The following is a 21,154-nucleotide window of genomic DNA, read 5'->3' as shown; positions in this document are numbered from 1 at the left end:
GCCTTCTAGGGGAAGTAAAATGAGATTTGCCGATTCATTGTTGCCCCCTTCCGCTTTTCCCAAGACAGACGAGCTCCTCCTCAACAAGCATTGCTCCATTCCGATTTTCTCTTAATTTCGTATATCGAATTTCGAGAGTCGTTCCATAATCGGTTTTGAGTGACTCCCCCAGACGAACAGACGGGCAATGTAAGATAATGTAATGTAAGATAATGTGGTGATGACGGCAGATGCATCTCAAAATGACTTCCAAGCGAACACAATTGGCATCCGCATGTCAGGCACCAGGAACGGCCCGTTGCCAAGTTCATACGTCCATTGGCGCTGGGCATAATTACTGTGCTGGTCGCCGCATTCCGAGTCGCCGTTGAGACAACTCGAGAATAAAACCTGTAGAACGCCAGCCGAGGTCATGGCCCGTGCACGATATACGCGGTCTGGGGAGCGAAGATGGAAGGTGCTGCGGAAGGTGGGAGGTAACTTACTGTATGGACAGTACAGTACTCCGTACAGGGCACTAGTTACTATGTAATCCGTACTATGTAGTTGCATCGGTTGCTCTGCTCGACTCCATTCAGGGCACGGGAAAGGTGCTCCAACCGCCATCTCCACTCTCCCGACTCTCTAGCACCCGCCATTTCGACTTCAGCCTCAGGAACCCGATTGACGTCGTTGCCAGCTCGACAACCATATGGCCAGCTGGGTAATTAGCTGGCTCATCTCGCCAACACTGTGGCGATCCAAATAGGAACAACGCAATACGGACCTACACGCTAGTTCGCACGGCGTCATTGCTGTTCCCCCTCTCTTACTCCCCCTCCCCCCCCCCCCCGGGCCTAGCTGGCGTTTGCACGGCCCAACCCCTCTAACTAAAGCGAATCGTGCCAACGCAGAAGGTCCAAGAAACCCATCCGGCCCCTGCCCCATCCCGCCAGCGAGACCCATTCTCTTTGCAACCCGCGCACTCTCTGCGATTTTCGAGAGGTCACCGTTCTTGCGACAAAACTTTGCGTCACAAATTCCAAAGGTGCGGTCGGCTCGCGACCGTCTGAAAGGGCACGGGCAGCTCTCGAAGTCGGCATCTTCTAAGCGACCGCCTGCTTGTTCCGACCTTATCTCCTCCGCCATCTTCCCTCCCAAGTGAAGAACACGACACCGAAAGATTACCTACCTACAACACCCACCACCTCCCTACGTTTGAGCGTCACCGAAGAATAAAAAGGCCGAATCTGTACACGGATCAACCGACGGAGCACAACTCTCACTTTCCCCCGCCACCTTGACAAAGCGCGGGGTAGTCGTAGTAGTAATAGCTATCGTGCAGCTGCCGACAGCGGGGTCTGACCGACCACACAGCCAAGCCAACCGCCGTCATGCCCTGCTTCAAGGGCATCGCCGTGAGCATTCACGCCAATGGAACGCCGCTGCCCGAGTACGGCATCCAGAAGCAATCCCGCGTCTCGCGCATCAACGCGTACATCCCGGTGCCGCAGCCCCAGCTCAACCCGGAAACCAACAAGCCCGAGCCCGCAAAGTTCGCCATCTCGATCACCCTGCTGACACCGGGCCTGGCGATACCGTACTCGGCTCCCAAACCCACTCCGAGCAACCCGTACCCGAAGCCCCAGCTCGTCGGCCCGCTGCCGTCGAGCACCGGAGAGCGGGGCAAATACCATGGCATCGTCACGCCATACATCCCGATGACCAACAGCGAAAACGAGACCATCGCCGCTTACATTTACTTTGATGGCAGGGCCAAGGAGGAGGTCGCCACTCTATTACGCCCCGGAGAAGAGACCTGGGTCAACAGCAGATGGGTCCAAGTCCCGGAGTCGGAAGGCGGCGGCCTTGCCGAGCGGGAGTTCCTCTTCCGCGAGGTCGGCCTGGAGCGCTGGCTGAACGGCCTCGACCTTAAGGGCCACGATGCCGCAGAAAAGCTGGAGCGCCGGAGGCAGAAGTTCGAGAGGCGCAGGAGACGGCAAAAGGAGCGCTCCGGAGAGGGTGCTAACATGGACGTCGAGGGGCCCAGCCGGCCGCGTGGCACCCTCAGGTATGGTGCCGACGAGTGCTCCCCCGTCGAGGCCGTCCTTGACGAGGACTCCATTTCGTCTTCGGACGACGATGAGCCCCCCGAGGCGACGGGTCAGATCAAGGTCGCCATGTTCCGGGTGATCGCTTCCGGCGAAATCAAAAAGGGAGAGTACTCACCCCAGTTTGACGCCCACGACGACTCCTCCGAGGATGAGGGAAAGGGGGCCTCGAACGGAATCGATGCGGATGTCGAGCATACCACGAGCTTTGCAAAGCCCAAGACGCTAGATCCCAAGACGATCAGTACCCAAACAGTTACGGGCATCGACGGGCCGGACAAGCCGTATGCCGTGTTTACCTTCTTTTACCGAGGCGAACGTTAGTTATCCCCCCTTCTCTGCGGCGGAAGTTTTTTTTTTCCTTCGCTGACTTGGCTGCAGGTCAACTCCAGAAAATGGGCATCATGGCCCCCCCGAAGTCGCAGACAACCTCACCAGCTCTCAAACGCCGGTCCGGCCAGCTCGACTTCTCAAACCTTGGGCCTCTCAAGACCAGCGGTACCGTGGGCTTCTCGGCGTTCCGGGACAAAGACAGCCAGCCGTCTAGGAGGAAAAAGTCGCGCAAGAGCAACGGCACAGCCGCGAGCACCGCCATGGACGCCGATAGCGAAGACGATGACGACGACGACGACGACGAAGGCGACAAGATTTTGCCCAGCATGGAGGACTTGGATAGTAAGGATGACAAGACCAAGACTGGACCAGAAGACGCCAAGTTCACGGGAGAGCTTGCCGATGGTGTGAATCGCATTCGGGTATGTATCCATTCATATCCTACCTCCACCTTTCCCTCCTCATTTGATGTCTGACGCCTAGCTAACTTTTTTTTCCCCCTTCTTTCACCTGCTCAGCTCAAGCGAGCTCATTCCGCTGAGCCAGACAACGCCTCCAGCCCAAGGAAATCTCCCTCCGCCGACGTCTCCACACCTCCTGAAGCGCCTGCTCCCGGCGGCCTGGCCCCGCTCGGCAGTGCGGCCGGAATATTCGGCAAGAACCTCACAGAGGACAGCAACTCTGTCGGTAGTCCCTTGAAGAAGGCGCGACCTAGCCTGGGTGCTGATGCGAGTGTTGGTGGAGGCGACGTCGGCAGCTCCGCAGGCGGAAGCTTCCCCGCCACGCTCGGCGATATACTCGCCAAGGCTCAGGCTGCTCAGGCAAACCAGGATCAAGAGCGGCCTGCGCCGCCGGTGAAGATGGAGGAAGAGGAGGAGTTATAATCGGCGGGGTGCGGACCATGTCCAGTGCAGAGTTCTTTCGGGGTCAGCTGTGATTTACTCCTATGATTGGCTTGTTTTGCTGTTTGGTCTATCAATGACATCAACGGACGGACGACGCCGCTCCGCGTTGCTGTTATACGATACGCAAAAGAGAAAAAAAAAAGAAAAAGATATCTGGGCGTCTTGGATTCCTTGGGCTTTTTGGGGTGGCGCAGAGATGGAGACGGCTTCGGACTAGGAGAGGGATTGCGCTGGGGATGGGCGCATTATCAATTTCTCGCGGGAAACTTGCGGATCTCTGCTTTGCCGCCTCATCTACAGGGGCCTGTCCTTTGCTCCGCAGGTTGAGTGGGTGTGGGAAGTGACGGAGCTGTATACAGCGAAGGTCTGCTCAAGGAGGATGAAGCGGCTTGTCGGACTGAGAAAGCGGCAATTGCTAGAGCCGTTGTTCGAGTAGTAGTCGAGAAGAATCGACCTCGACGATTCAAAGACATCTCTCTCTCTTCGCAGTGTATCTGTACTCGGTTTAGCTAATACCTTAACTTTGAGCATGCTCGCCTACGAGCTCACGCGGATGGGCTCGCCAAACAATCACATCAAAAGGTCGGGCATTAAGGACTGAATTGCTATTTTTGCATTCACTGGCCGAAGCTAAGGAGGCTCTAGACGCAAAACAAGGCACCTAACTAACCCGGGGCCAGCCCAAGTCCGGAGACGCTCCAGTGACCTCGCCGCCCAACGCGAGACATATCTACGCCCAATTGCACCGCTTGAGGCCACCACACGGTCACCTACTCAATGGTTAGCCATCTGTATACCCAAGAGCCGTGCGCTGAGTGGATCAAATAGAAGAATGCAAGGGTATGAGTCAGACTGTTGAGCTTGATGATTTGAAGGATCAACATGGAAAATTCAGTTGGCCGTTCTTAAAGAAGAATTTTGTCATCATGGTAAGGGAGAGGCGAGATAAGAAAAAGACTACCGCTCAAGGGCGCGCGATCCGTCTTACCTCAATGCTCCTTTAGGACTTGTCGTGGTGAGCACGCATGTCCAGTGGGGGAAAGGAGACACGGAGGAAAGAGTCAGTCGGAGTGTCGAAATCTGCGGAACGTGAAATTTATTTTGGTGTTGGGGGCGCGGGCAGGTTCCGGGTCGTCGGGCTCGCGGTTGGATGGATCCACCCAAGCAAATTGGTCCCCCCCGGCCCTGCCTGATGAACGGTGCCTGGCCGATGGCTTCCTGCCTAAGGCTGCAAGTAACCCCACGCTTGCATTTTGAGAGCCCCGCTTCGCTCTTGTGGTGCTTGAGGGTCGGGTAGCTATCGCAAACTTCCATACATATCCAAGACCTAACCGTCGTCTCTGTCAGCAACCCCCAGGGCACTCCTCCAACGTCACCTTCCGCAGTTTCTCTGAGCTTTTCCGGGATAGAACCGTCAAGATGGCTACTAGTAAGTTTTTAGTCTCTTTATTTTTTTATTTCTCAACGAGACCTGGTTGCATTTCACCGTATCCCAGAGGTGCACGCAATGCGCGGCGGAGACGGAGATTACTTGTTTCCCCCGCGATGTACCAACTGTCACCCCTGAGGGCGGCTTCACGTCGACTCAACCTGTCATTTGTAGAATCGCGTTCCCTGCTGACCTCGCCACAGTCGATTTCCAGAATATTGCGAGTGAGTGCAGATTCCGCCCCCCATGCCGACCTACCCCGCGCAATCAGCACGAATATGCCATCCCGCTTCGCCGATTTCTAACCCTGACGCCCCCCGTCCCCCCCCTTTACAGCGCAGTTCGTCGAGCACTACTACACCACCTTTGACGCGGACCGCAAGAATCTGGCTGGTCTCTACGTACGTACTCGCCTCGTCCCCGACGCGGTCCATTCTGGATGTTGTCTCGGCTTCGGCAAGGGGAGGCCCGGAGGGAGCATGTAGAACGAGAGGCTGACCATGGAATCGCCCGAGAAAACAGAGAGAAAACTCGATGCTTACGTTTGAGAGCTCGCAATCACTCGGCGTTGCTAGCATTGTTGAGAAGCTCACGGTATGATTGCTCTGGCAAGAAGCCACCCCTCCCCCCTCTTTTGGACCGAGTGCACCAAAAAGAGGATAGGAAAGAAGAAAGTCGGTCAGCTGCTGACCGGTGTTCTCAAGAGCCTTCCCTTCCAAAAAATCACCCACAAGATCAGCGCCCTCGATGCGCAGCCCACACCCAATGGCGGCATCATCATCCTAGTGACCGGGCAACTTTTGGTACGTCGCGCTTTGAATCTGCTTGATATTCGAGCGTACAGCGCCGCACTAGGAATATGTCATAGCTAACATGAGCGCGTGCCTTTTCTTCTTCTTTTCTCAACAGGTTGACGAAGAGCAGAATCCCCTTTCCTACTCGCAGGCTTTCCAGCTCTGCCAGGACCCGGCTGGCCAGTGGTTCGTCTTTAACGACATCTTCAAGCTGGTCTACGGTTAAGTGCGAGTAAACCTGTCCCTGCGACCGACCTAGTGCCAGACGGCCGTGACGTCGCCTCGCCAAGGTTGGGTGGGACTCGTAGCGTCTCCTCTGGTTTGGTGAGGACGGCACGGAAAGAAAAGGACGTGGGGGGAATCTGGGGCCGTCTCGTGTGCCGCTTCTGGTTCCCGTAAAGAAGCGGCGAGAAAGGGGCCGGGCGGGGGTGTGCAACATCGACCGAGGATAGGATGAAATTTGCACCTAGTGGGTGCCTCAAGTGAGTTTAGCTTGGTTCAATCAATACCAGATGGAATTGTGAGCCATGCAAATGGGGTTCGTATGGGCGTGCTGCGGCCGATACAGTTCTGTCTGTCGCCCTGAGCAATGCCCGCTGCGGTGGTTGCCCGTGCCATTGCTCATATACCAAGCTGCAGCAGGCCCGGCAACGATCGGAGCATCACATGCGGACTCTCGGATCCGGGATTTGCAGCAGACACCTGATATCATGTCGAGATATTGTCTCGACTCGACCGAAAGGGGCCAAGGATCATTCGGCGGATGGCACAAATGCAGGTAACCTAGGAGGGGCAAAACCCTCAATGACCTTCAAGGTAATCATTCTGGATCATGTAGGAATTGATTCAGGACAAAAGTTTTGAGGTAAGGTTTGATGGGCAGGTTGGGGGGTCGGTCCCAGCGTGGCGGTCTCTCTGTATTGTTCGTGTTCCTCTCCCTACGCCTACCCTCCCATTTAGCTCTGCTCTCAAGAGTGGTGCTGTTCCCATGTCATCCGCCTCGCGAAGGGTCTCGGACTGGATCATCCCATGGCGTCAATCATTAAAGAGGAGGGGCATTGGCCGTTCTCGCACGCGTTGTTCATCACGAATGCCTTGCCCTCCCTCCCTCCCTCCGGCCTCTTCCGCACTGCCTTCTCGTCGCTCCCGGCCGACTGTCTGACCCGGGGCAGCTATAACAAAAGAAGTTAAAAGCAAAAATAAAAAAATGGCTCGCCGCTTACGGTAGATGCCATCTCAATGAGATTGGTCTCGTTGAAAGTAGCCGGTGACTTCGTTCAATCTGAAACTTTGAAGGCGATGTAAGAGCCTCCACAGAATAAGGGTATCTAGAAAGGGGAACCGCAGCCCCAATAGACCACCCGGTACCGGAGTCGCCAGACCCCTTCATTCGGTTGTTGCCGGCTCAATCTATTTCCCTTGTTGTCGCGCTTAGACTGCTGAATATGATGACGAGGGTCCGAACCGGGGGCCGGCCGGGGTTATCCGCATCCATCTGCATCCCCACCGATCTCCGGAAGGGCGCAGAGCTTCCAGCATATCTAACACCCACCACGGCAGTTGACGCTCGACCTCTTTTCTTGACAACACGAGGCTGGTTGCGCATTCGCTTCACATCTCGACTCTAGACAGTTTGTGTTTTTATGTCGTCTTCATGAGCTGCTCTGAAGTGGAGCTGGACAACCGCGGCCCCGGGCTGGCTACTGCCGCCACGGCGATAAGGGAAGCAAACGACCACAGCGGCGATGGTGCTCAACCTCCAACACAAAACGAGTTCTCACTGCCCCCTGCCGACACGGGCAAAGATGCGTGGCTCTTCCTTGCGGCCTGTTGGACTGTCGAGGCCCTGGTGTGGGGTAAGATTTTCTTCCCCCGTCTTCGGCTGCTTTGCCAAGGTAGAGAACATTTGTATGGGATACTGATTTACCACGCTTGTTCTTCAAGGATTCGGTTTCTCCTTTGGCGTCTTCCAGGAATACTATACGTCCCACTTACCTTTCCGGGGCGATGGCAATATCGCCGTCATCGGCACTACCACTCTGGTGAGCTTCGCTCTTTTTCTCGCCCGGAAGGCCACTCTGCATCACAAGCCGCTAAACTCATGAGCAGGGTGTCATGTACATCGTGACCCCCTTCGTCATAGCCCTCAGCCGCCTCCGCCCGCGCTGGGCCCGCTATTTCACCCTCGGGGGGCTGACCTTCGCCTCGCTCACCATCGGGCTCAGCTCCCTCGCCACCACAACCGCGCAACTCATCGCAACGCAGGGCGTCCTCTTCGGCCTGGGCGGCTGCTTCGCCTACTGCCCGAGCATCATCTACACGGACGAGTGGTTCGCACGGCGTAAGGGCATGGCCTACGGCATCATGTGGAGCGCCGCCGGGTTCGGGGGTGCGGTGCTGCCGCTGGTGCTGGAGGCGCTCCTGACGGCGTACGGCTTCCGAACGGCGCTGCGCGTCTGGGCCGTGGTGCTATTCCTGTTCGCCCCGCCGCTGTCGTACTTTGTCCGCCCCCGGCCGTCCCTGTCGGCCGCCGCGGCGACCAGCGGGCGCCTCTCGGCCTTCAAGAACGTGAGCCGCGCCCTGTCGAGGCGGCGGCAGCGGCGACGGCTGCTGCTGTACCAGCTCGCCAACGTCGTCCAGGCGACGGGGTACTTCCTCCCAGGCGTCTACCTCCCGTCCTACGCACGCGCCACTTTCGGCGTGTCCACGACGCGGGCCGCCCTGACCGTGCTGCTCTCCAACATCGCCGCAATCCTGAGTTCGGTGACCCTGGGCACCATGACGGACAGGATGCCGGTCACGACATGTCTTGTCCTGTCGGCGGCCGGGGCCAGCGCGGCGGCGCTGATGCTGTGGGGGTTGACGTCGACCCTTGCCGGGACGTACGCCTTCTCCGTTGCGTACGGGCTGTTTGCCGGCGGCTACACGTCCATCTGGCCGGGAATCATGCGGGAGACGGCGAATCCAAGGGACCCGGAGGAGGACGAGCACGCGCACCACGCATACCTCGACCCCTCCCTCGTGTTTGCATGGCTGTGTGCGGGCAGGGGACTTGGCAATGTCGTGTCGGGACCTCTGAGCGACCTGCTCCTCCGCGGCCGTCCGTGGTTGGGCCGGGCGCCAGGAGGCTATGGAAGCGGTTTCGGAAGCTTGATTGTGTACACTGGAGTCTCGGCCTTTGTGGGTGGAAGTGCTTTCTTTTGGAGGCGCCTTGGAATCCTCTAGAAGAAGTTTCAGTGTTAATTTTTTTTTTTTCTTCCCTTTGCGGTCTTTGAGATACCCGCTGGAAGAATTCGGCTTGAAGTTTCTGACGAAATTAAGAGGTAAAGTAGACGGAAGGTGGGGAGAAAAGGCAAAAGTGATAAGATAAGAGAGACAGGAAAGAAGGAAGGAAAGAAGGAAGAAAAAAGTACGGACGTACATTGTAGTTTCAGCGGACCTAACAGGCACCTGGATAGGGGCTGATGATAATCTGATCATCATAGAATGGAGTTCCTCGGTCGATCTTAGAGAAATTCCTAGTACGATGTCACAGCACCTGCAATCAAACCCCATCAGTTGAGCGTCAGAGACCGGGACCAACACTGAGTCGCAGCTTCCCCTGCCCGAGTTCGCGATGGTGTCGCAGTTCCCGTTTCGGAAATTCCCTGCAAGACGATGACCTGACCCTTCTGGTGTAGTGACCGTTGATGAGTGGGGCCCCCGCCCTTGTCGGGTTTGTTGGCCTGGGAAGCAGATGGGGTCCATTGATGCGACCAATCAGATCTTCAGTCCCACTAGGCCCGGGTTTCCGCCTGAGCCTCCGCCGCCGCCAAATGACAACGTGCTAACTGTTTTCATTGTGAGGCTTTGCTGGAGCTTACGTTACCTTACCTACGCGGCCGTCGATCGAGCAGCGACTGAACCTCCAGCCAAACAAGCAACTGCGTTGCTCTGTGAAGAAATATAGCAAAATATTCTCCTTTGACAGGACCCTGCGAAACGACTAGAGCGCCGAACGACCCTTTTTCGGCTCCCGATTGCTTGATCCTTTGCGACGTTGAAAGCAGCAGGCGCTTGTTCGGTCGTCGTCGCGCATCGCATCGGCAACCCGAGCCACCAGCAGCTGGCAGAGCACCCGCGCGACAGGATCGCTTTGAGGCTCGGCCGTCGATCAGAAGCAGGCTATCGCTGGCATTCTTGAGGTACCCGGAACCAACCAACTAGCTCGAGAGCATCCACAGTTACTTTTGGCCGAGGGAACCTTGAAGCACCGGCAAGATGTCGTTGAAGGAGGAATTCGCAACGCGCAACTTCAGTATGTCTGATCTCGCTGTTTCTCCCGGCCTCCATGTTACGTGGCCAGGATAGAGCTCCATGCTCGAAAGCCGAGCCGCAGAGATATTGCTACTGACATGCTCCGCTGCAGGTATCTACGGGCAATGGTGAGCATCCTCCTAAGTCCCGCGGCGCAGCACACACCATTTTGTAAAGAGCTGGAAGATATTACCCCCGTCGGCACGGGCCGGCGACAGGATCTCAGAATGAATGCTACGGACTGCGAGCTAACATGACCCGCCACCAGGCTGGGCATCCTAACCATGATCCTCTGCTTTGCGCTCGGCATCGCAAATCTGTTCTACTTGACGCGCCCCCTCATCATCATCATGGCCGCCATTTGCTTGTACGTTTTCTTTCACAAACAACACCACAGGTGACCCGACCAAGCTGACCGGCTTTGCTTTGCTTCCTCCTCCCCGAACAGAGCATCCTCCTTCCTGATCCTCTTCATTGAAGTGCCCCTCCTCCTCCGCATCTGCCCCACCTCGTCCAAGTTCGACAACATCATCCGTAAGATCACGACCAACTACATGCGCGCCGCTGCCTACGCGGGCATGGCCCTGCCCCAGTGGCTGACGCTGCTCGATGGCGGCAGCCCCACCTCGCTGATCGCCGCCGCCGTGTTCTTGACTCTCACCGGAATATGCTACCTCCTGGCGGGCATCAAGGGCCAGGCGTTTGTCGGGAGCAAGACGCTTGGCGGGGCGGGCGTCGCGCAGATGATTGTATGAGCTTTGAGCCTGCTTGCCATCTTGGGCGTACGCGAGAGGGGCTGTGTCAGGAAATGGGAGATGGGAGGTCAGCAGGAGCACGAGGAGCGGGAAGCCTTTCTTGCTTCATTGGTGTGATTGGAGGTGCTGATGTCGGGATTGTCTACCCGAGGTTGCCTTGCACAGTCGAGGCGAGGGTGAAGAATGAGTGAACGTCGAAATGCCGTCCTGCACGCGAGCTGCGTGGAGGCGTGACGAGGGGCCAACGAGACAGCATGATTCGAGAAAGTGTGTCTGTTATCCAACAATTTCTGTATCTGGTAAACCGGAGGCGGGTTCTTCATGGCGCTTAGGGCTTCTTTCATGAGATGAGATAGGGGAGTCAGTCAGTTTCGCGATACTTTTCCGAACGCCCGTTGCTGTTGCTGCTGAGCTCCATCTGGAGGGTTTGTATACACGTTACCTGTATTGTTCCCTGGGAGAACTATACTCATAATTCGGCACTTCATGATTGTTCGAATGTTTTCGTCTTCGAGTCAACAACCTATCTGCACGACACAAGCATTGTCCTTTTAGCAAGGCAGGTACTTCCCAAGATACAACACTAGGAGGGACTTTTGGTAATTACGTCTCTATATCCTCGCTAACTCTTGTAACATGCTGCAGTAGAATCTACCTTTGTGCAGCGCGGCTCAGAACCGTCGGCAACTGGCCCACTCCCGCCTCAAGAGGATGCTCGTCTTTTCCCTCCTGTAGAAGCAAGTAAGCAAGCTAGCATGTATGGATGAATGCATGTATGTGTCCGGTCTTGGAAACCTCCCGCTACCAAGTTCTCGACTGGCTTGGATCATGGGATGGACTCGCACAAGTCGCGACTCGGTGAGAGCCGTCGGCCCAATGAGCCGCCCAGCAATTCCCCGTGGGCTTCTTTGCATCCCTTGGCTCGCCCCATACCGTAGTTCTGCGGTGGAGATGGTGGGGTAACCCGCTTGCACGGTGTACAAGTGGGTTGTACGGACAACAGTACTTCGTACATACATAGTACTTGGACGTACATACATACCTAGGTTCCATTCTTGCCCAAGCATTTTTTTAGGCCCTGTTCTGTTGAGCGGTGTAGAACAGACCACCCGTGTTGAGTTGCACTTTGGAGACTCAGAATCCAAGGAAGAAGGTTGGGCAACGTGTTCCTTCCGTTGTCTGCTTCAGGAAGTTTCGGGGCAGCCGCGAAGGATCCCCTCTGCGTGTGACAGAACTCCGGACTCAAGTTTGTACATCTGTAGGATCGACAGTGCGGCACCTAACACTCACCAACTCTCTCCACCTGGGGCGACTCATACTTGAATTTGTCGATGGAAGTGCATACTGGCCTCGGCCTGGCATTTCGTGATTGTGGATTGGGAATGTGCCCCAATGTATCGTGGGCAGTGCGTGACTGGTATCATGTGCCAGCTGGAAAACGCCCGAATTCGTTAGATTCCTGCATTTTGGCGTTCTAGCCTTGAGCGGTGGAGACCCGGCTCAGGCTTCAGACTGCCACGATAGGGTGAAAGGGGTCCGTACTGCGTAGGCGGCACAGTGCGGAGGGTCCAACCCTGTGTTTCGTACCTGGAGCTATGACGAATACCCAAGCGGCTGCGCGAGGATAACCTGTAGGTTGAAGTGATCGTTCCGAGGCCTGTTTGTGTCTCCCTGATCCCTAACCGGTTCCAGGCTTAATCAAGAGCTGTCTCGCCCTCAACGCATCCTTCTTGATCGAATCCTCCATTTTTATCCCTCGTTTTGTGTTTTGCACTCTTCAATTGCCACGACATTCAGACCCGCCATACACTGATCGCCAATCACCGCGTTACCACACCAAACGCTCATCTAAGACGACTATTAGACGTCAAGGTAAGCTTGGCACTGCCCCTCCATCGCCGTTCCCCTTCTTCTGCTGCGTCATGCAACCCGGCTCAGGAACCGGGGATATCTGGAACTTCGCGACCTTGCTATCGCGGCTTGGGCTGCGGTTTGTAACGATCAGAATCTCTGGCCCGATAAAAGCCGCGACGAGTGGGTGGACATAGCCTGAGTGCCTTGCTGGGCTGCCAATCGCTTATCGTCGATCTGGTGGTGGTCTTTGTTTTGTTATCGGCTGGGGCCTGAAACGGTTGGGTCGAGACCACGTCAACCGCACACGAAGGGCCTTATCTTGCTTGCATCGTGGGCCCTTCGCGATCTTGTTTTCTTCACCGACTTTATTGCCGTGCAGCGTTAACCCGGATGGAGAGATCTAGACGTTCCGAGCCTAGCGTTCGCACATATCTGGAGCTCTTGCTGTCAACCAACCGCGAGAGATAGCAATTGCACATGAGCCCTAATTATCTACTACTACTACTACCTTATACCCTGGGTAACACAACGTTGGCCGACCTCTCGATTCCTTTCCACCATGTCCGCTGCAACAGCCAACACCCCACCCATACCTCCGAGACCTTCGAGGAGCCCGGAGAAGGGGCCGACTCCAACGATTCCCCCGCGGCCGGCAACCCGGCGCTTTCAGCGCTCTACCAGCCCTAATCCCGACCGTTTCGCCCCGTCGCCCCTGAACGAGCCCTCTTTTCTTGCGTCCCCCAAGACGTCTCAGGTTGGAACCTACAATGGCCATGAATCCGATCCAGTCCACCATCGGTCTACATCGGTCGAGCTGCCCTCGCTCGGCGAGGAAGGCCAGGAATATGCCGCCCTGGCTGAGGAGATAAACTCGTCCAAGGAGGGCAGCACTAGTCCCGAGCATACCCGGACCGTGGCCGAGGATCTCAAACTCCACGCCCCGAAGCCGTCTCTGCCCGCGTCTAGCGCGAAACAGCGCGTCATGACCGTCACCCGGACCGACAGCGAGCGCGCCGCCGCGTTCGGCATCGGACGGGCGAGTAGCGCCGAGGACTCCATCCCGGGCGTGCCGTCGAACCGTAGCCTCAAGAAGAAAGCTAGCACCGCCAGCCAGCTGTCCGGCACCGATAGGGAATTCGACGAGGAACATGGTATTCCCGCGATTGGCCTGCAGGTGCCCATGTACAAGAACGCCGGCGATGTCCAGGCTCCGTCCCCCGCGCCCTCCGCCGAAGGCGCCAAGGGCGGGAATCACACGCGCAGGACGTCCGCGCACGGAAACCTGCCCCCGGGCAGCTACGGGTTGCATGGCCACGGCGTCGTTCCCCAGGATAAACTGGAGAAGGCGTACTACGAGAAGCACCCAGATCTGCTCAAGAAGGAGCATCTGCCGCATCACTACGATCGCCCCAATGACTTTTCGATGAGTCGAGAGGACCTCAACAAGATCGTCAGAGAGACCGCCAGCCGCGGTTCAGGTCTCGGTAAGTTTGACTAGCGACTTCACTTCTCTCCGCTGCGGGAGCTGACCTCGGAAACTCCCCTTTCAGGCGTCAAGGACTATGCCGGTACCCCCAGCGACCAGGTCGGTTGGCAGGCTCTCGAGGAGTCGGCGTCGAGGATCGCATCTCCCGAGCCCAAGCGAGCGTCTATCCACGTCGACGAGCCCAACTGTCGGCGCTCCGTCATGTTCAGCGACACCGAGTCGAACGTTGACGAGGTGGAGCGTCCATACGCTACTCCGATTCTGGCCGACGACGAGGTCGCCAAGGACCCGTCATCACTTTCCCAGCAGCCTGCGGTCGAGCCTCACACTTCGGAATCCGAAGGGCCTTCGAGCCGCCCGACGAGCCGGCCCGCCAGCCTGCATAAGGAGACCTCGTACGAGTTGCGCTCTACGCCCCTAGAAGACGTGGAGGAATACGAGCCGCTCTTCAAGGATGACGAGAAGGAGGAGGCGGAGAAGCCCGCCACGGAGGAACAGCCCAAGAATACTCACAACCACCCCCACCGCTTTCCCAGCGCCGACATCTGGGAAGATGCGCCGAGCAGCACGTTGTACACGGCGGAGGTTTCCACTCCTGAGCTTTTCGATGAGCAAGAAGAGCCCTCGCGGGCAGCCGTCCCGCCCCCTAGAGAGGGCGAAACGCCGGTACAAGCCTTTGCCCGCTATCAGGAAGAACTCGCCGAGAAGGAAGCTCATGGAGAGCGTGCCGCGCACAAGCCCTCATGGGTGGAGCACCAGAAGCAGCACCTCGTCGCCGAGACGTCGGCTGCCCGCCCGGCCATGCAGCACCGGTTTCCAAGCCGTGATGTCTGGGAGGACGTGCCCGAAAGCCTGCAGCTCGAGACCACGGTCTCTACGGCACAGCAGGACGATGCCCCACCATCGCCCTCCCCTGTCGAAGCCCCGAAGCCCGAGGTGCTCGAGCGGGCCCCGGCCAAGCCCAAGTCTCCGGAGGCGCCTTCGCCCGCCGAGAAGCCTCCCATACCCAATCGCCCCAAGCCGAGGCAGCCGTCAACTGATGACAAGCCCGCCGTGCCGTCGCGGCCCAAGCCTCAGATCCCCGCCCGGCCCGTCAAAGCCGGCCCCCCATCGGGCGGTCTCGAACCGGCCGAGGCCGCCACCCCACCCCGCCAGAAACCTGCCGTGCCCGCCCGCCCGATGGGCTCCAAGATTGCTGCCCTGCAGGCCGGCTTCATGAACGACCTCAACAGGCGTCTGCAGCTGGGTCCACAGGCGCCACCTTCCAAGAAGGAAGAACCTGCTGGCTCTGGGGCGGCCAAGGAGGACGGCCAGGCCGAGGCGAAGGAGAGGGCGCCGCTTAGCGATGCGCGCAAGGGCCGGGCTAGGGGCCCTCAGAGGAGGGCTCCCGCTGCTGCTGCTGCTGCCAAGGCGGCGGCTACTGCTTCCCCCGAGGCGAAGCCGGCTGCAACGTTCACTTTCGTGTCGGCGACCACTTTCTTCGAAATTGATCCCGACGAGGGTGTGCTAAATACTGGGGGGGCGGCCAAGGAAGAGGTGTCGGAGCCGGAGGCTAAGCCGACAGCGGAGACTGACGCTGGCAAAGTGAAGGCTGAGGAGCCGCGAGCTGAGCAGAAGCCCGGGGAGGTCGAGGCAGAGACTGCGTCCGGCACCTCCCCGCCCGCCGAGGAGGGAGAAGCCAAGGCACAAGATATTGTCGAGGCCGAGGTTGAACCCAGAAAGGCACCCGCTCCTCAGGAGGAGCGGGAACCCGAAGAGGCCAAGCCTGAGCCCGAACCCAATACCAAGACCGAGACAGAGGCCCAGGAAACCAAGTCCCTTGCCAGCAACTTGGCCGGCGAAACGCTGATCAAGGAAGAGGTCAAGAAGAACGAGGAACACGGGGATGTGGAGGCAGCGAAGGCTGTTGAGATCTAAGGACCGCTAAACTCCGAGTTGTCATGCTTGGATAGCAGGACAAGAGTGCTGATGCGCTGAGCTTGGGGTTGTTCTTTGCCTCCCTCTTTTTGCTCGCTCTCCGTTATTGATGTTTTATTTTTCTTGTTTCCCCTTCTTTCCGAAAGTAAACATAAAAAAAAAATAACCCTTGTTAATGACGCTGTCGCTATTGTTGTTATCAACTTTTGAGAATAGACATGCCTATAGTCTCGTGTTACTCTGCAAAGAGAGCAGATTTGGGTTTGAATTGCCCCTCTGAACTAGGTAACATTCCATTAGAGCAAATTTTACGCGTTGTTAGGTCCTGAAAGATCATATCACATCCCATTGTCTCTCGATCCCGGGTCTGGATGGCCTCAACTCGACGCTCAAACTCCGCTCCCAAATCAAACAATTGGTCAGTCAACCAACACCAAACACACCGCAAAAAGAAACTCCCCATTCCATCACCAATCGCTGGGAGGGAGACGCCCAAACTACCTGGTGTCTTTCAAAACATATGTATCACTGCACCCTTGATTCTTCTTCTTCTTAAGAACCTTATTTATTCCTCCCGCTTCTTCCTCCCACGTCTCCCGAACGTCGGCAGCCAGACCTCGAACCCGTCCTTGCCTATCCTCACTCCGTCCCCGCCGGGAACCACGCGCAACACCTTCTGGAAGTACTTGTCCCGCACCACCAGCCCCGGCCGGACCCAGATCCCCTCCACCACCGCCGCCCCGTCCCGGTCTTCTTCTCCCTCGCCACCCGCGTCGCCGCCGCCGCCGCCGCCACCGCCACCGCCAAACGGCAGCAGGCGGTACTCGACCGCCCTCCGCGAGACGGGCAGCAGGTTCAGCGTGGTCTGCTTGGGGCCCGAGAAGGCGAACTGCTCGCTCGGCTCCATGGAGAGGCCAAAGGTCAGGAAGTGGCCCGACGCGTTCTCGATGGTGACGGTCAGCGTGGTGAGGGGGATCGGGGCGGCGCCGCGGCGGCGGTGATGGTGATGGTGGGCGACGGTCGCGAGCACGCGGGGTTCGGTGCCGAAGATGGTGAAGCGCGGGATGGGGAGGGTGGTCGTGTTGCCGTCGGTCCGCGGGTCGGTGTCTGCGTCTGCGTCTGCGTCCGCGTCCGGGCGGGTCCATCTGATGATGAGGGACATGTCGAGAGGGGCGTGGGCGCGGTCGTCGACGGTGAGTTTCTGGGCGGAGAGGTCAAAGACCGCCTCCTCCATCGTCTTGGGCCGGATGAGGCGGCCGGCGCCGGAGGGAGGCAGGTTGGTGTGTTTGGCGACGGCGGAGCAGCGGGACGTGGGCGAGGGCTGGATGGCGATGTCTATGTCTGTCACGCGAAGGGGCTCGGCGGCGAACGAGGCGTACCGAATGATCAGGGACCAGGCTTGGGAGATGCCTCTTGGCGGATGGGCAACATCATCGCCGCCGTCCCCGTCGGAAGGGATCGGTACTCCCTCGGGATCGAAGAAACTCGGCCAGGGGTCGGGATGGACCCGAGGAATGAGGTCGTAGTTTGCTTCGAAGGGGCTGACGATGTTGAGTTGGAAGCCGGCAGTTTGGGAGATGGGGGTGCCGGGGTTGGTGGCCAGGAAGTAGGTGACCTTGACCGTCATGTCGTATCGGCTGGACCGCTCAATCTGGGGCATGCGCAGACAGACAGTGAGTGAGCCCGAGCTCGCGATGGTGCCCACCGGTGCCCCTGAGAGCCTAGCTTCTTCACTGCGGACGCTGGACGAGCTCCGTCCCCCATGATTAGGGACAATCACCGTGAACAGCGGTGGCTTGTCGCCAAGGAGCACGACGTCCAATTTGGCGAGCGCCTCAATGTCTTCGCCGTTCTCGATTTCGATATCGAGACTGATCGGCTCGTCTGTGTAGTACTGCTCCTTCCATGATGGGCACCTGATCTCCATTTTCGGAGGCCGGGGCAAGACCCGAACGGCGAGGGGTTGAGGATGTACGACGTGCTTGGTCGCAGAGGGAGATATATACCAGAGGTTGGTGTTCCTCCTCTCGTCGAATGTCAGCGACTGCCGGAGTTCAAAAGTATCGGTTCCGACGTTGACGGTGAGCGAGTCCACACGCGTCTCGCCGGGCTCTCGAAGTGGTATCTCCAGGTTAAATACAAGTGTCTGGCCCGGAGACAGTGTCAGGTCGGCGAACCCAACGAGAGTGACGCCGTTGTCGACCTCATCGGGAGTCTCCGCTCCCGATTCCGATTCTGTTTCCGATTCTGTTTCCGTGACACTGTCGGCCTGCTTGGTCAGGGGCACTGTGAATAGAGTCGTGCTGCACTTGCGTTGTGCCGCTTGCCCGCCACTCTGATGGTGCAAAATGACACCGTCGAGACTTCCGGTGAAGCTCAAGTACACGCTGTTGAGTATGACAGGTGCCGAGTCCTGTTGTGCATTAGACCTGATGGACAATTGACTATGGACGCTCTGTCCGGCTTTGCCCTCCTCGTCCTTAAAGAGGAAGGAAGCGGAGATGAAGGACAGCAGTTGGCCGTCCCTTATCGAAACACTGGGCTTCGATGAGAGCCTGATGCCTTCCAGCGAGCGTGAGATATCGTAATGCCAATCCGGACGTCTCGCGAAGTCTATAAGCGTAGTGTCAACATAGAACAGTCCCGGCAACGAAGCGCATTAAACCGCTCGGAAATACGAGACGAACCTCGCGAAAGCAGCTCCCAGTCGGCGAGGAGCACCGACTCGGCGTCGCCGACCTCGGCCGCTGCGGTCCGGAGGGCCCAACCGAGCTCCTCGGCGATGGCGATCCACCCCTCCGTTCTGAATGGCGATTCCTTCCATATGGGGCCCAAGAGTCTCACCGTGTTCTGCCAGTCCTTGGCAAGAGCAAGCTCCCTGGCGCATTCCAACGAGACTTCGGCGGCGAAGCGCGTCTGGCGTCTGTCGAGAAACTCGGTACATGCGCGCATCAAGTAGTCGACTATGATCTGGCCATGGTTGACGCCCGCACGGCCCAATGGGTATTCCTCATGCGGCTCGGGACACATATACGTGTCGTAGGTGAAGGCGGATTTGGCGACGTGCGAGGCCGGCGAGTCGCTCGGCGATCTCCTGTCGTCGTCCGGGATCGCATGGGCATAGGCCCTCCGGGCCTGGGTGTGTCTCGCGGCCAGACGGTACCAGTACCCCGGATGGTGAAGAAGCTCCCAGGGCTGGAGCCTCTCTCCCATCACGCTCTTCTCTGGCGGGAGGTAGAGCCGGAGCGTGGCGGGGGCGAGTTCTGGTATGTCGGTCTTCGCGATGAGATCGGCCATGACGACGGCCCATCGCGCCTCCCATGCCTCCCAGCCGTAGTTATTGGTGCCCCTGCCCCTGCGGTCGACGAAGTCGGCGATCCTCTCGCGGTGAGCCAGCCACCTCCGAGCGGCCGCGCTGTGTTGCCCGTTCCATAACAGACACCTCAGACAGCGGACGGCGATCACGTCGGCGAGGAACCTGGCCTCGTTCCACCGCGGACTCCAGCTCGGGATGAGCTCCATCAGCTCGGAGCTCAGCAGGTTCTCGTACGCTTGCTCGTAAGAGCGCAAGGCTACGTCCATCTCCAGGCGGTACTCGGCAAATATGGCCGACTTGAAGTCGTACCGCACGTTCCAGCCGGCCAGCGACAGCGTCTGCGAGGTACCCGAGGTTGGCGGGACCGTCGGCTGCGGGACGATGCCTCTCCCCCTCTTCTTCCGCGAATGCCTCCCGAGGTCTCGATAGTACTCTAGCGAGACGGAATAGAGCGTTGTGAGCATGTTCTCGGCGACGCGCTCGAGTTCCTCCTGGGAGTCGCTCGGGGGGACCAGGAACAGCGCCCTCGAGTCCAGGCCGCAGCCCCGACGGATGGTCTCGAGCCGTTCCTGGGCCCCGTCGCCCGAGGCCGCGTAAGGGGCATGATCACTCAGCAGCACGAGCGCCAACCGCGTCTTATAGCCGGACTGGCTGAGGAGGGCCCTGATATTGTTCACGTCGGTCTTGATCTGGTTGTCGCACAGCGTGGCCAGGCTCGGATCGGAGGTGAGGGTGTAGAAGCAGAGGAGGACACTGGGAATAAAGTCTTGGTGCTTCCGAATCCACTGCGTGTCTATGAGGCCGTCCGGATAGAGCGGGGAGATGGGGCTGAGAGGGGAGTAGGGCGAGTGCAGGACGGCCGAAGGCGGCGGCGGGGCTTCGATGCCCTCGGGCAGGCGGGCGCGGCGCGGCGGCAGCAACAATGACTTTCGCCTCGGCGGTCAGAAACAGCATCCGTCACCACACACACGACGACGCACTTGGAAATCCATCCAAGAGGCAAAAGGTACAAACACTGGACACTCACTCGCTCGGCCGTCTTGACCCGGAACCGGTATTTCCTCCCGGATGCGTCCCTCGCGTTGCAGGGCAGCCGAGAGGCATCGCGGTCCTGGATGTAGCGCAAGAGGACGCGCGCCTGGTAGGACTCGAGGGGCGCGAGTTCGGATCTGATGAGGATGGCTTGCTCTTTGAAGGCCGCGCTCAGCCCGGAATCGTACGGTGTTCCAGAGCGCGTCCCCAGAGTGAGCAGAAAGGGAACACTGTGGTCCAGGCTGCCGGGAGGGTATTCGTCCATCGTGTCAAAGAGACACACACACCTTTGGTCGGTCGGGTTCCGTCTCTGTCTCTCGACTCGACGACGTCGACCTCGATAGTTCGACCCCGCCAAACTCTCTGCTCTCCCCCGTTGTTAGCGCCGGGTCCGGTCCGGCCTCGCCTCTTGCTGGGCAACGCTGCTATGTGGAACTCGAGAATGCAATGCTAGTTAGTTCCCCGGTTGACAGTGCATGTCCGTTAATAGCTTGGACTTCACAATTGTAGATTTCCGGTGCTGCTGGGAGGTGCCACTTGTAATCGCATGCGCCGGTTATTGGTGCTGCTACCTTGCACAGTACGGACTACGCAGCTTGGATGCACGAGTCGATATCCCCACTACGGAGATGGGTCCTCGGCTTATCTTATCGCCTACCTGCTTGGATACCGAGTTAAGTGGTTGTGGGTCAATTGTAGTGGGGCATCCATGTTCGTCGCGTGCCTGACGTGACTGACCCCTGGTAGAACGCGCTACGCGTCTTCCTCAACGAGGGGCGCATCGAACTGCGGTGCTCGAACCAGGCAACCCCCCCCCTTCCCAGGTCCACTTCCCACTTGCCCGTTTGTGCCGGCTTTGAATCAAGTGCAATGCAGGGGCAATTGCACGACGTCCGCGGGCGCCGCTCTGATTCTTGACTTTCTCGGGTTCCCTGACCAGCGAACGC

At 58.3% G+C, this 21,154-nt stretch overlaps 6 protein-coding genes across 6 annotated transcripts; 5 read left to right on the top strand and 1 right to left on the bottom strand.

Annotated features, from left to right (window-relative positions):
- The first annotated feature begins 1,226 nt into the window (after positions 1-1,226).
- MYCTH_2306843 (uncharacterized protein) lies at positions 1,227-3,465 on the top strand. The gene is made up of 4 exons (XM_003664193.1): positions 1,227-1,306; positions 1,357-2,409; positions 2,472-2,845; positions 2,942-3,465. The coding sequence occupies exons 2-4, from the start codon at positions 1,374-1,376 to the stop codon at positions 3,305-3,307; spliced, it is 1,776 nt and encodes a 591-aa protein (XP_003664241.1). The 5' UTR covers positions 1,227-1,306; positions 1,357-1,373; the 3' UTR covers positions 3,308-3,465.
- Positions 3,466-4,589: 1,124 nt separating this feature from the next.
- MYCTH_2306840 (uncharacterized protein) lies at positions 4,590-6,151 on the top strand. The gene is made up of 6 exons (XM_003664192.1): positions 4,590-4,757; positions 4,961-4,981; positions 5,094-5,158; positions 5,280-5,351; positions 5,462-5,560; positions 5,667-6,151. Exons 1-6 carry the CDS (start codon positions 4,748-4,750, stop codon positions 5,775-5,777), a joined length of 378 nt encoding a protein of 125 aa, XP_003664240.1. The 5' UTR covers positions 4,590-4,747; the 3' UTR covers positions 5,778-6,151.
- An 876-nt stretch (positions 6,152-7,027) lies between these two features.
- Positions 7,028-9,166, top strand: MYCTH_2306837 (uncharacterized protein). Its single transcript, XM_003664191.1, has 3 exons — positions 7,028-7,407; positions 7,496-7,593; positions 7,661-9,166. The coding sequence occupies exons 1-3, from the start codon at positions 7,206-7,208 to the stop codon at positions 8,774-8,776; spliced, it is 1,416 nt and encodes a 471-aa protein (XP_003664239.1). The 5' UTR covers positions 7,028-7,205; the 3' UTR covers positions 8,777-9,166.
- A 793-nt stretch (positions 9,167-9,959) lies between these two features.
- MYCTH_2306835 (uncharacterized protein) lies at positions 9,960-10,636 on the top strand. Its single transcript, XM_003664190.1, has 2 exons — positions 9,960-10,214; positions 10,296-10,636. Exons 1-2 carry the CDS (start codon positions 10,198-10,200, stop codon positions 10,600-10,602), a joined length of 324 nt encoding a protein of 107 aa, XP_003664238.1. The 5' UTR covers positions 9,960-10,197; the 3' UTR covers positions 10,603-10,636.
- Positions 10,637-12,221: 1,585 nt separating this feature from the next.
- MYCTH_2306830 (uncharacterized protein) lies at positions 12,222-16,142 on the top strand. The gene is made up of 2 exons (XM_003664189.1): positions 12,222-13,940; positions 14,007-16,142. Exons 1-2 carry the CDS (start codon positions 13,016-13,018, stop codon positions 15,857-15,859), a joined length of 2,778 nt encoding a protein of 925 aa, XP_003664237.1. The 5' UTR covers positions 12,222-13,015; the 3' UTR covers positions 15,860-16,142.
- Positions 16,143-16,424: 282 nt separating this feature from the next.
- MYCTH_2064467 (uncharacterized protein) lies at positions 16,425-19,639 on the bottom strand (the record flags this gene model as incomplete). The annotated part of the gene is made up of 2 exons (XM_003664188.1): positions 16,425-18,472; positions 18,547-19,639. The coding sequence occupies 2 exons, from the start codon at positions 19,637-19,639 to the stop codon at positions 16,425-16,427; spliced, it is 3,141 nt and encodes a 1,046-aa protein (XP_003664236.1).
- Between the last annotated feature and the right edge of the window lie 1,515 nt (positions 19,640-21,154).

The sequence above is a fragment of the Thermothelomyces thermophilus genome, chromosome 4 (assembly GCF_000226095.1).
Source record: "Thermothelomyces thermophilus ATCC 42464 chromosome 4, complete sequence".
Taxonomy (NCBI): domain Eukaryota; kingdom Fungi; phylum Ascomycota; class Sordariomycetes; order Sordariales; family Chaetomiaceae; genus Thermothelomyces; species Thermothelomyces thermophilus.
This window is presented reverse-complemented; position numbering and strand designations above follow the sequence as displayed.

Bases quoted from the DNA above. Each gene is read 5' to 3' on its own strand.
- MYCTH_2306843 (XM_003664193.1), top strand. From the start codon at position 1,374: ATGCCCTGCTTCAAGGGCATCGCCGTGAGCATTCACGCCAATGGAACG. The intron at 2,410-2,471 runs GTTAGTTATCCC...ACTTGGCTGCAG, and splicing joins CTTCTTTTACCGAGGCGAAC to GTCAACTCCAGAAAATGGGC. The intron at 2,846-2,941 runs GTATGTATCCAT...TCACCTGCTCAG, and splicing joins ATGGTGTGAATCGCATTCGG to CTCAAGCGAGCTCATTCCGC.
- MYCTH_2306840 (XM_003664192.1), top strand. The intron at 5,159-5,279 runs GTACGTACTCGC...CCGAGAAAACAG, and splicing joins AGAATCTGGCTGGTCTCTAC to AGAGAAAACTCGATGCTTAC. The intron at 5,561-5,666 runs GTACGTCGCGCT...TTTTCTCAACAG, and splicing joins TAGTGACCGGGCAACTTTTG to GTTGACGAAGAGCAGAATCC.
- MYCTH_2306837 (XM_003664191.1), top strand. From the start codon at position 7,206: ATGAGCTGCTCTGAAGTGGAGCTGGACAACCGCGGCCCCGGGCTGGCT. The intron at 7,408-7,495 runs GTAAGATTTTCT...TTGTTCTTCAAG, and splicing joins TGTCGAGGCCCTGGTGTGGG to GATTCGGTTTCTCCTTTGGC. The intron at 7,594-7,660 runs GTGAGCTTCGCT...ACTCATGAGCAG, and splicing joins TCATCGGCACTACCACTCTG to GGTGTCATGTACATCGTGAC.
- MYCTH_2306830 (XM_003664189.1), top strand. From the start codon at position 13,016: ATGTCCGCTGCAACAGCCAACACCCCACCCATACCTCCGAGACCTTCG. The intron at 13,941-14,006 runs GTAAGTTTGACT...CTCCCCTTTCAG, and splicing joins CAGCCGCGGTTCAGGTCTCG to GCGTCAAGGACTATGCCGGT.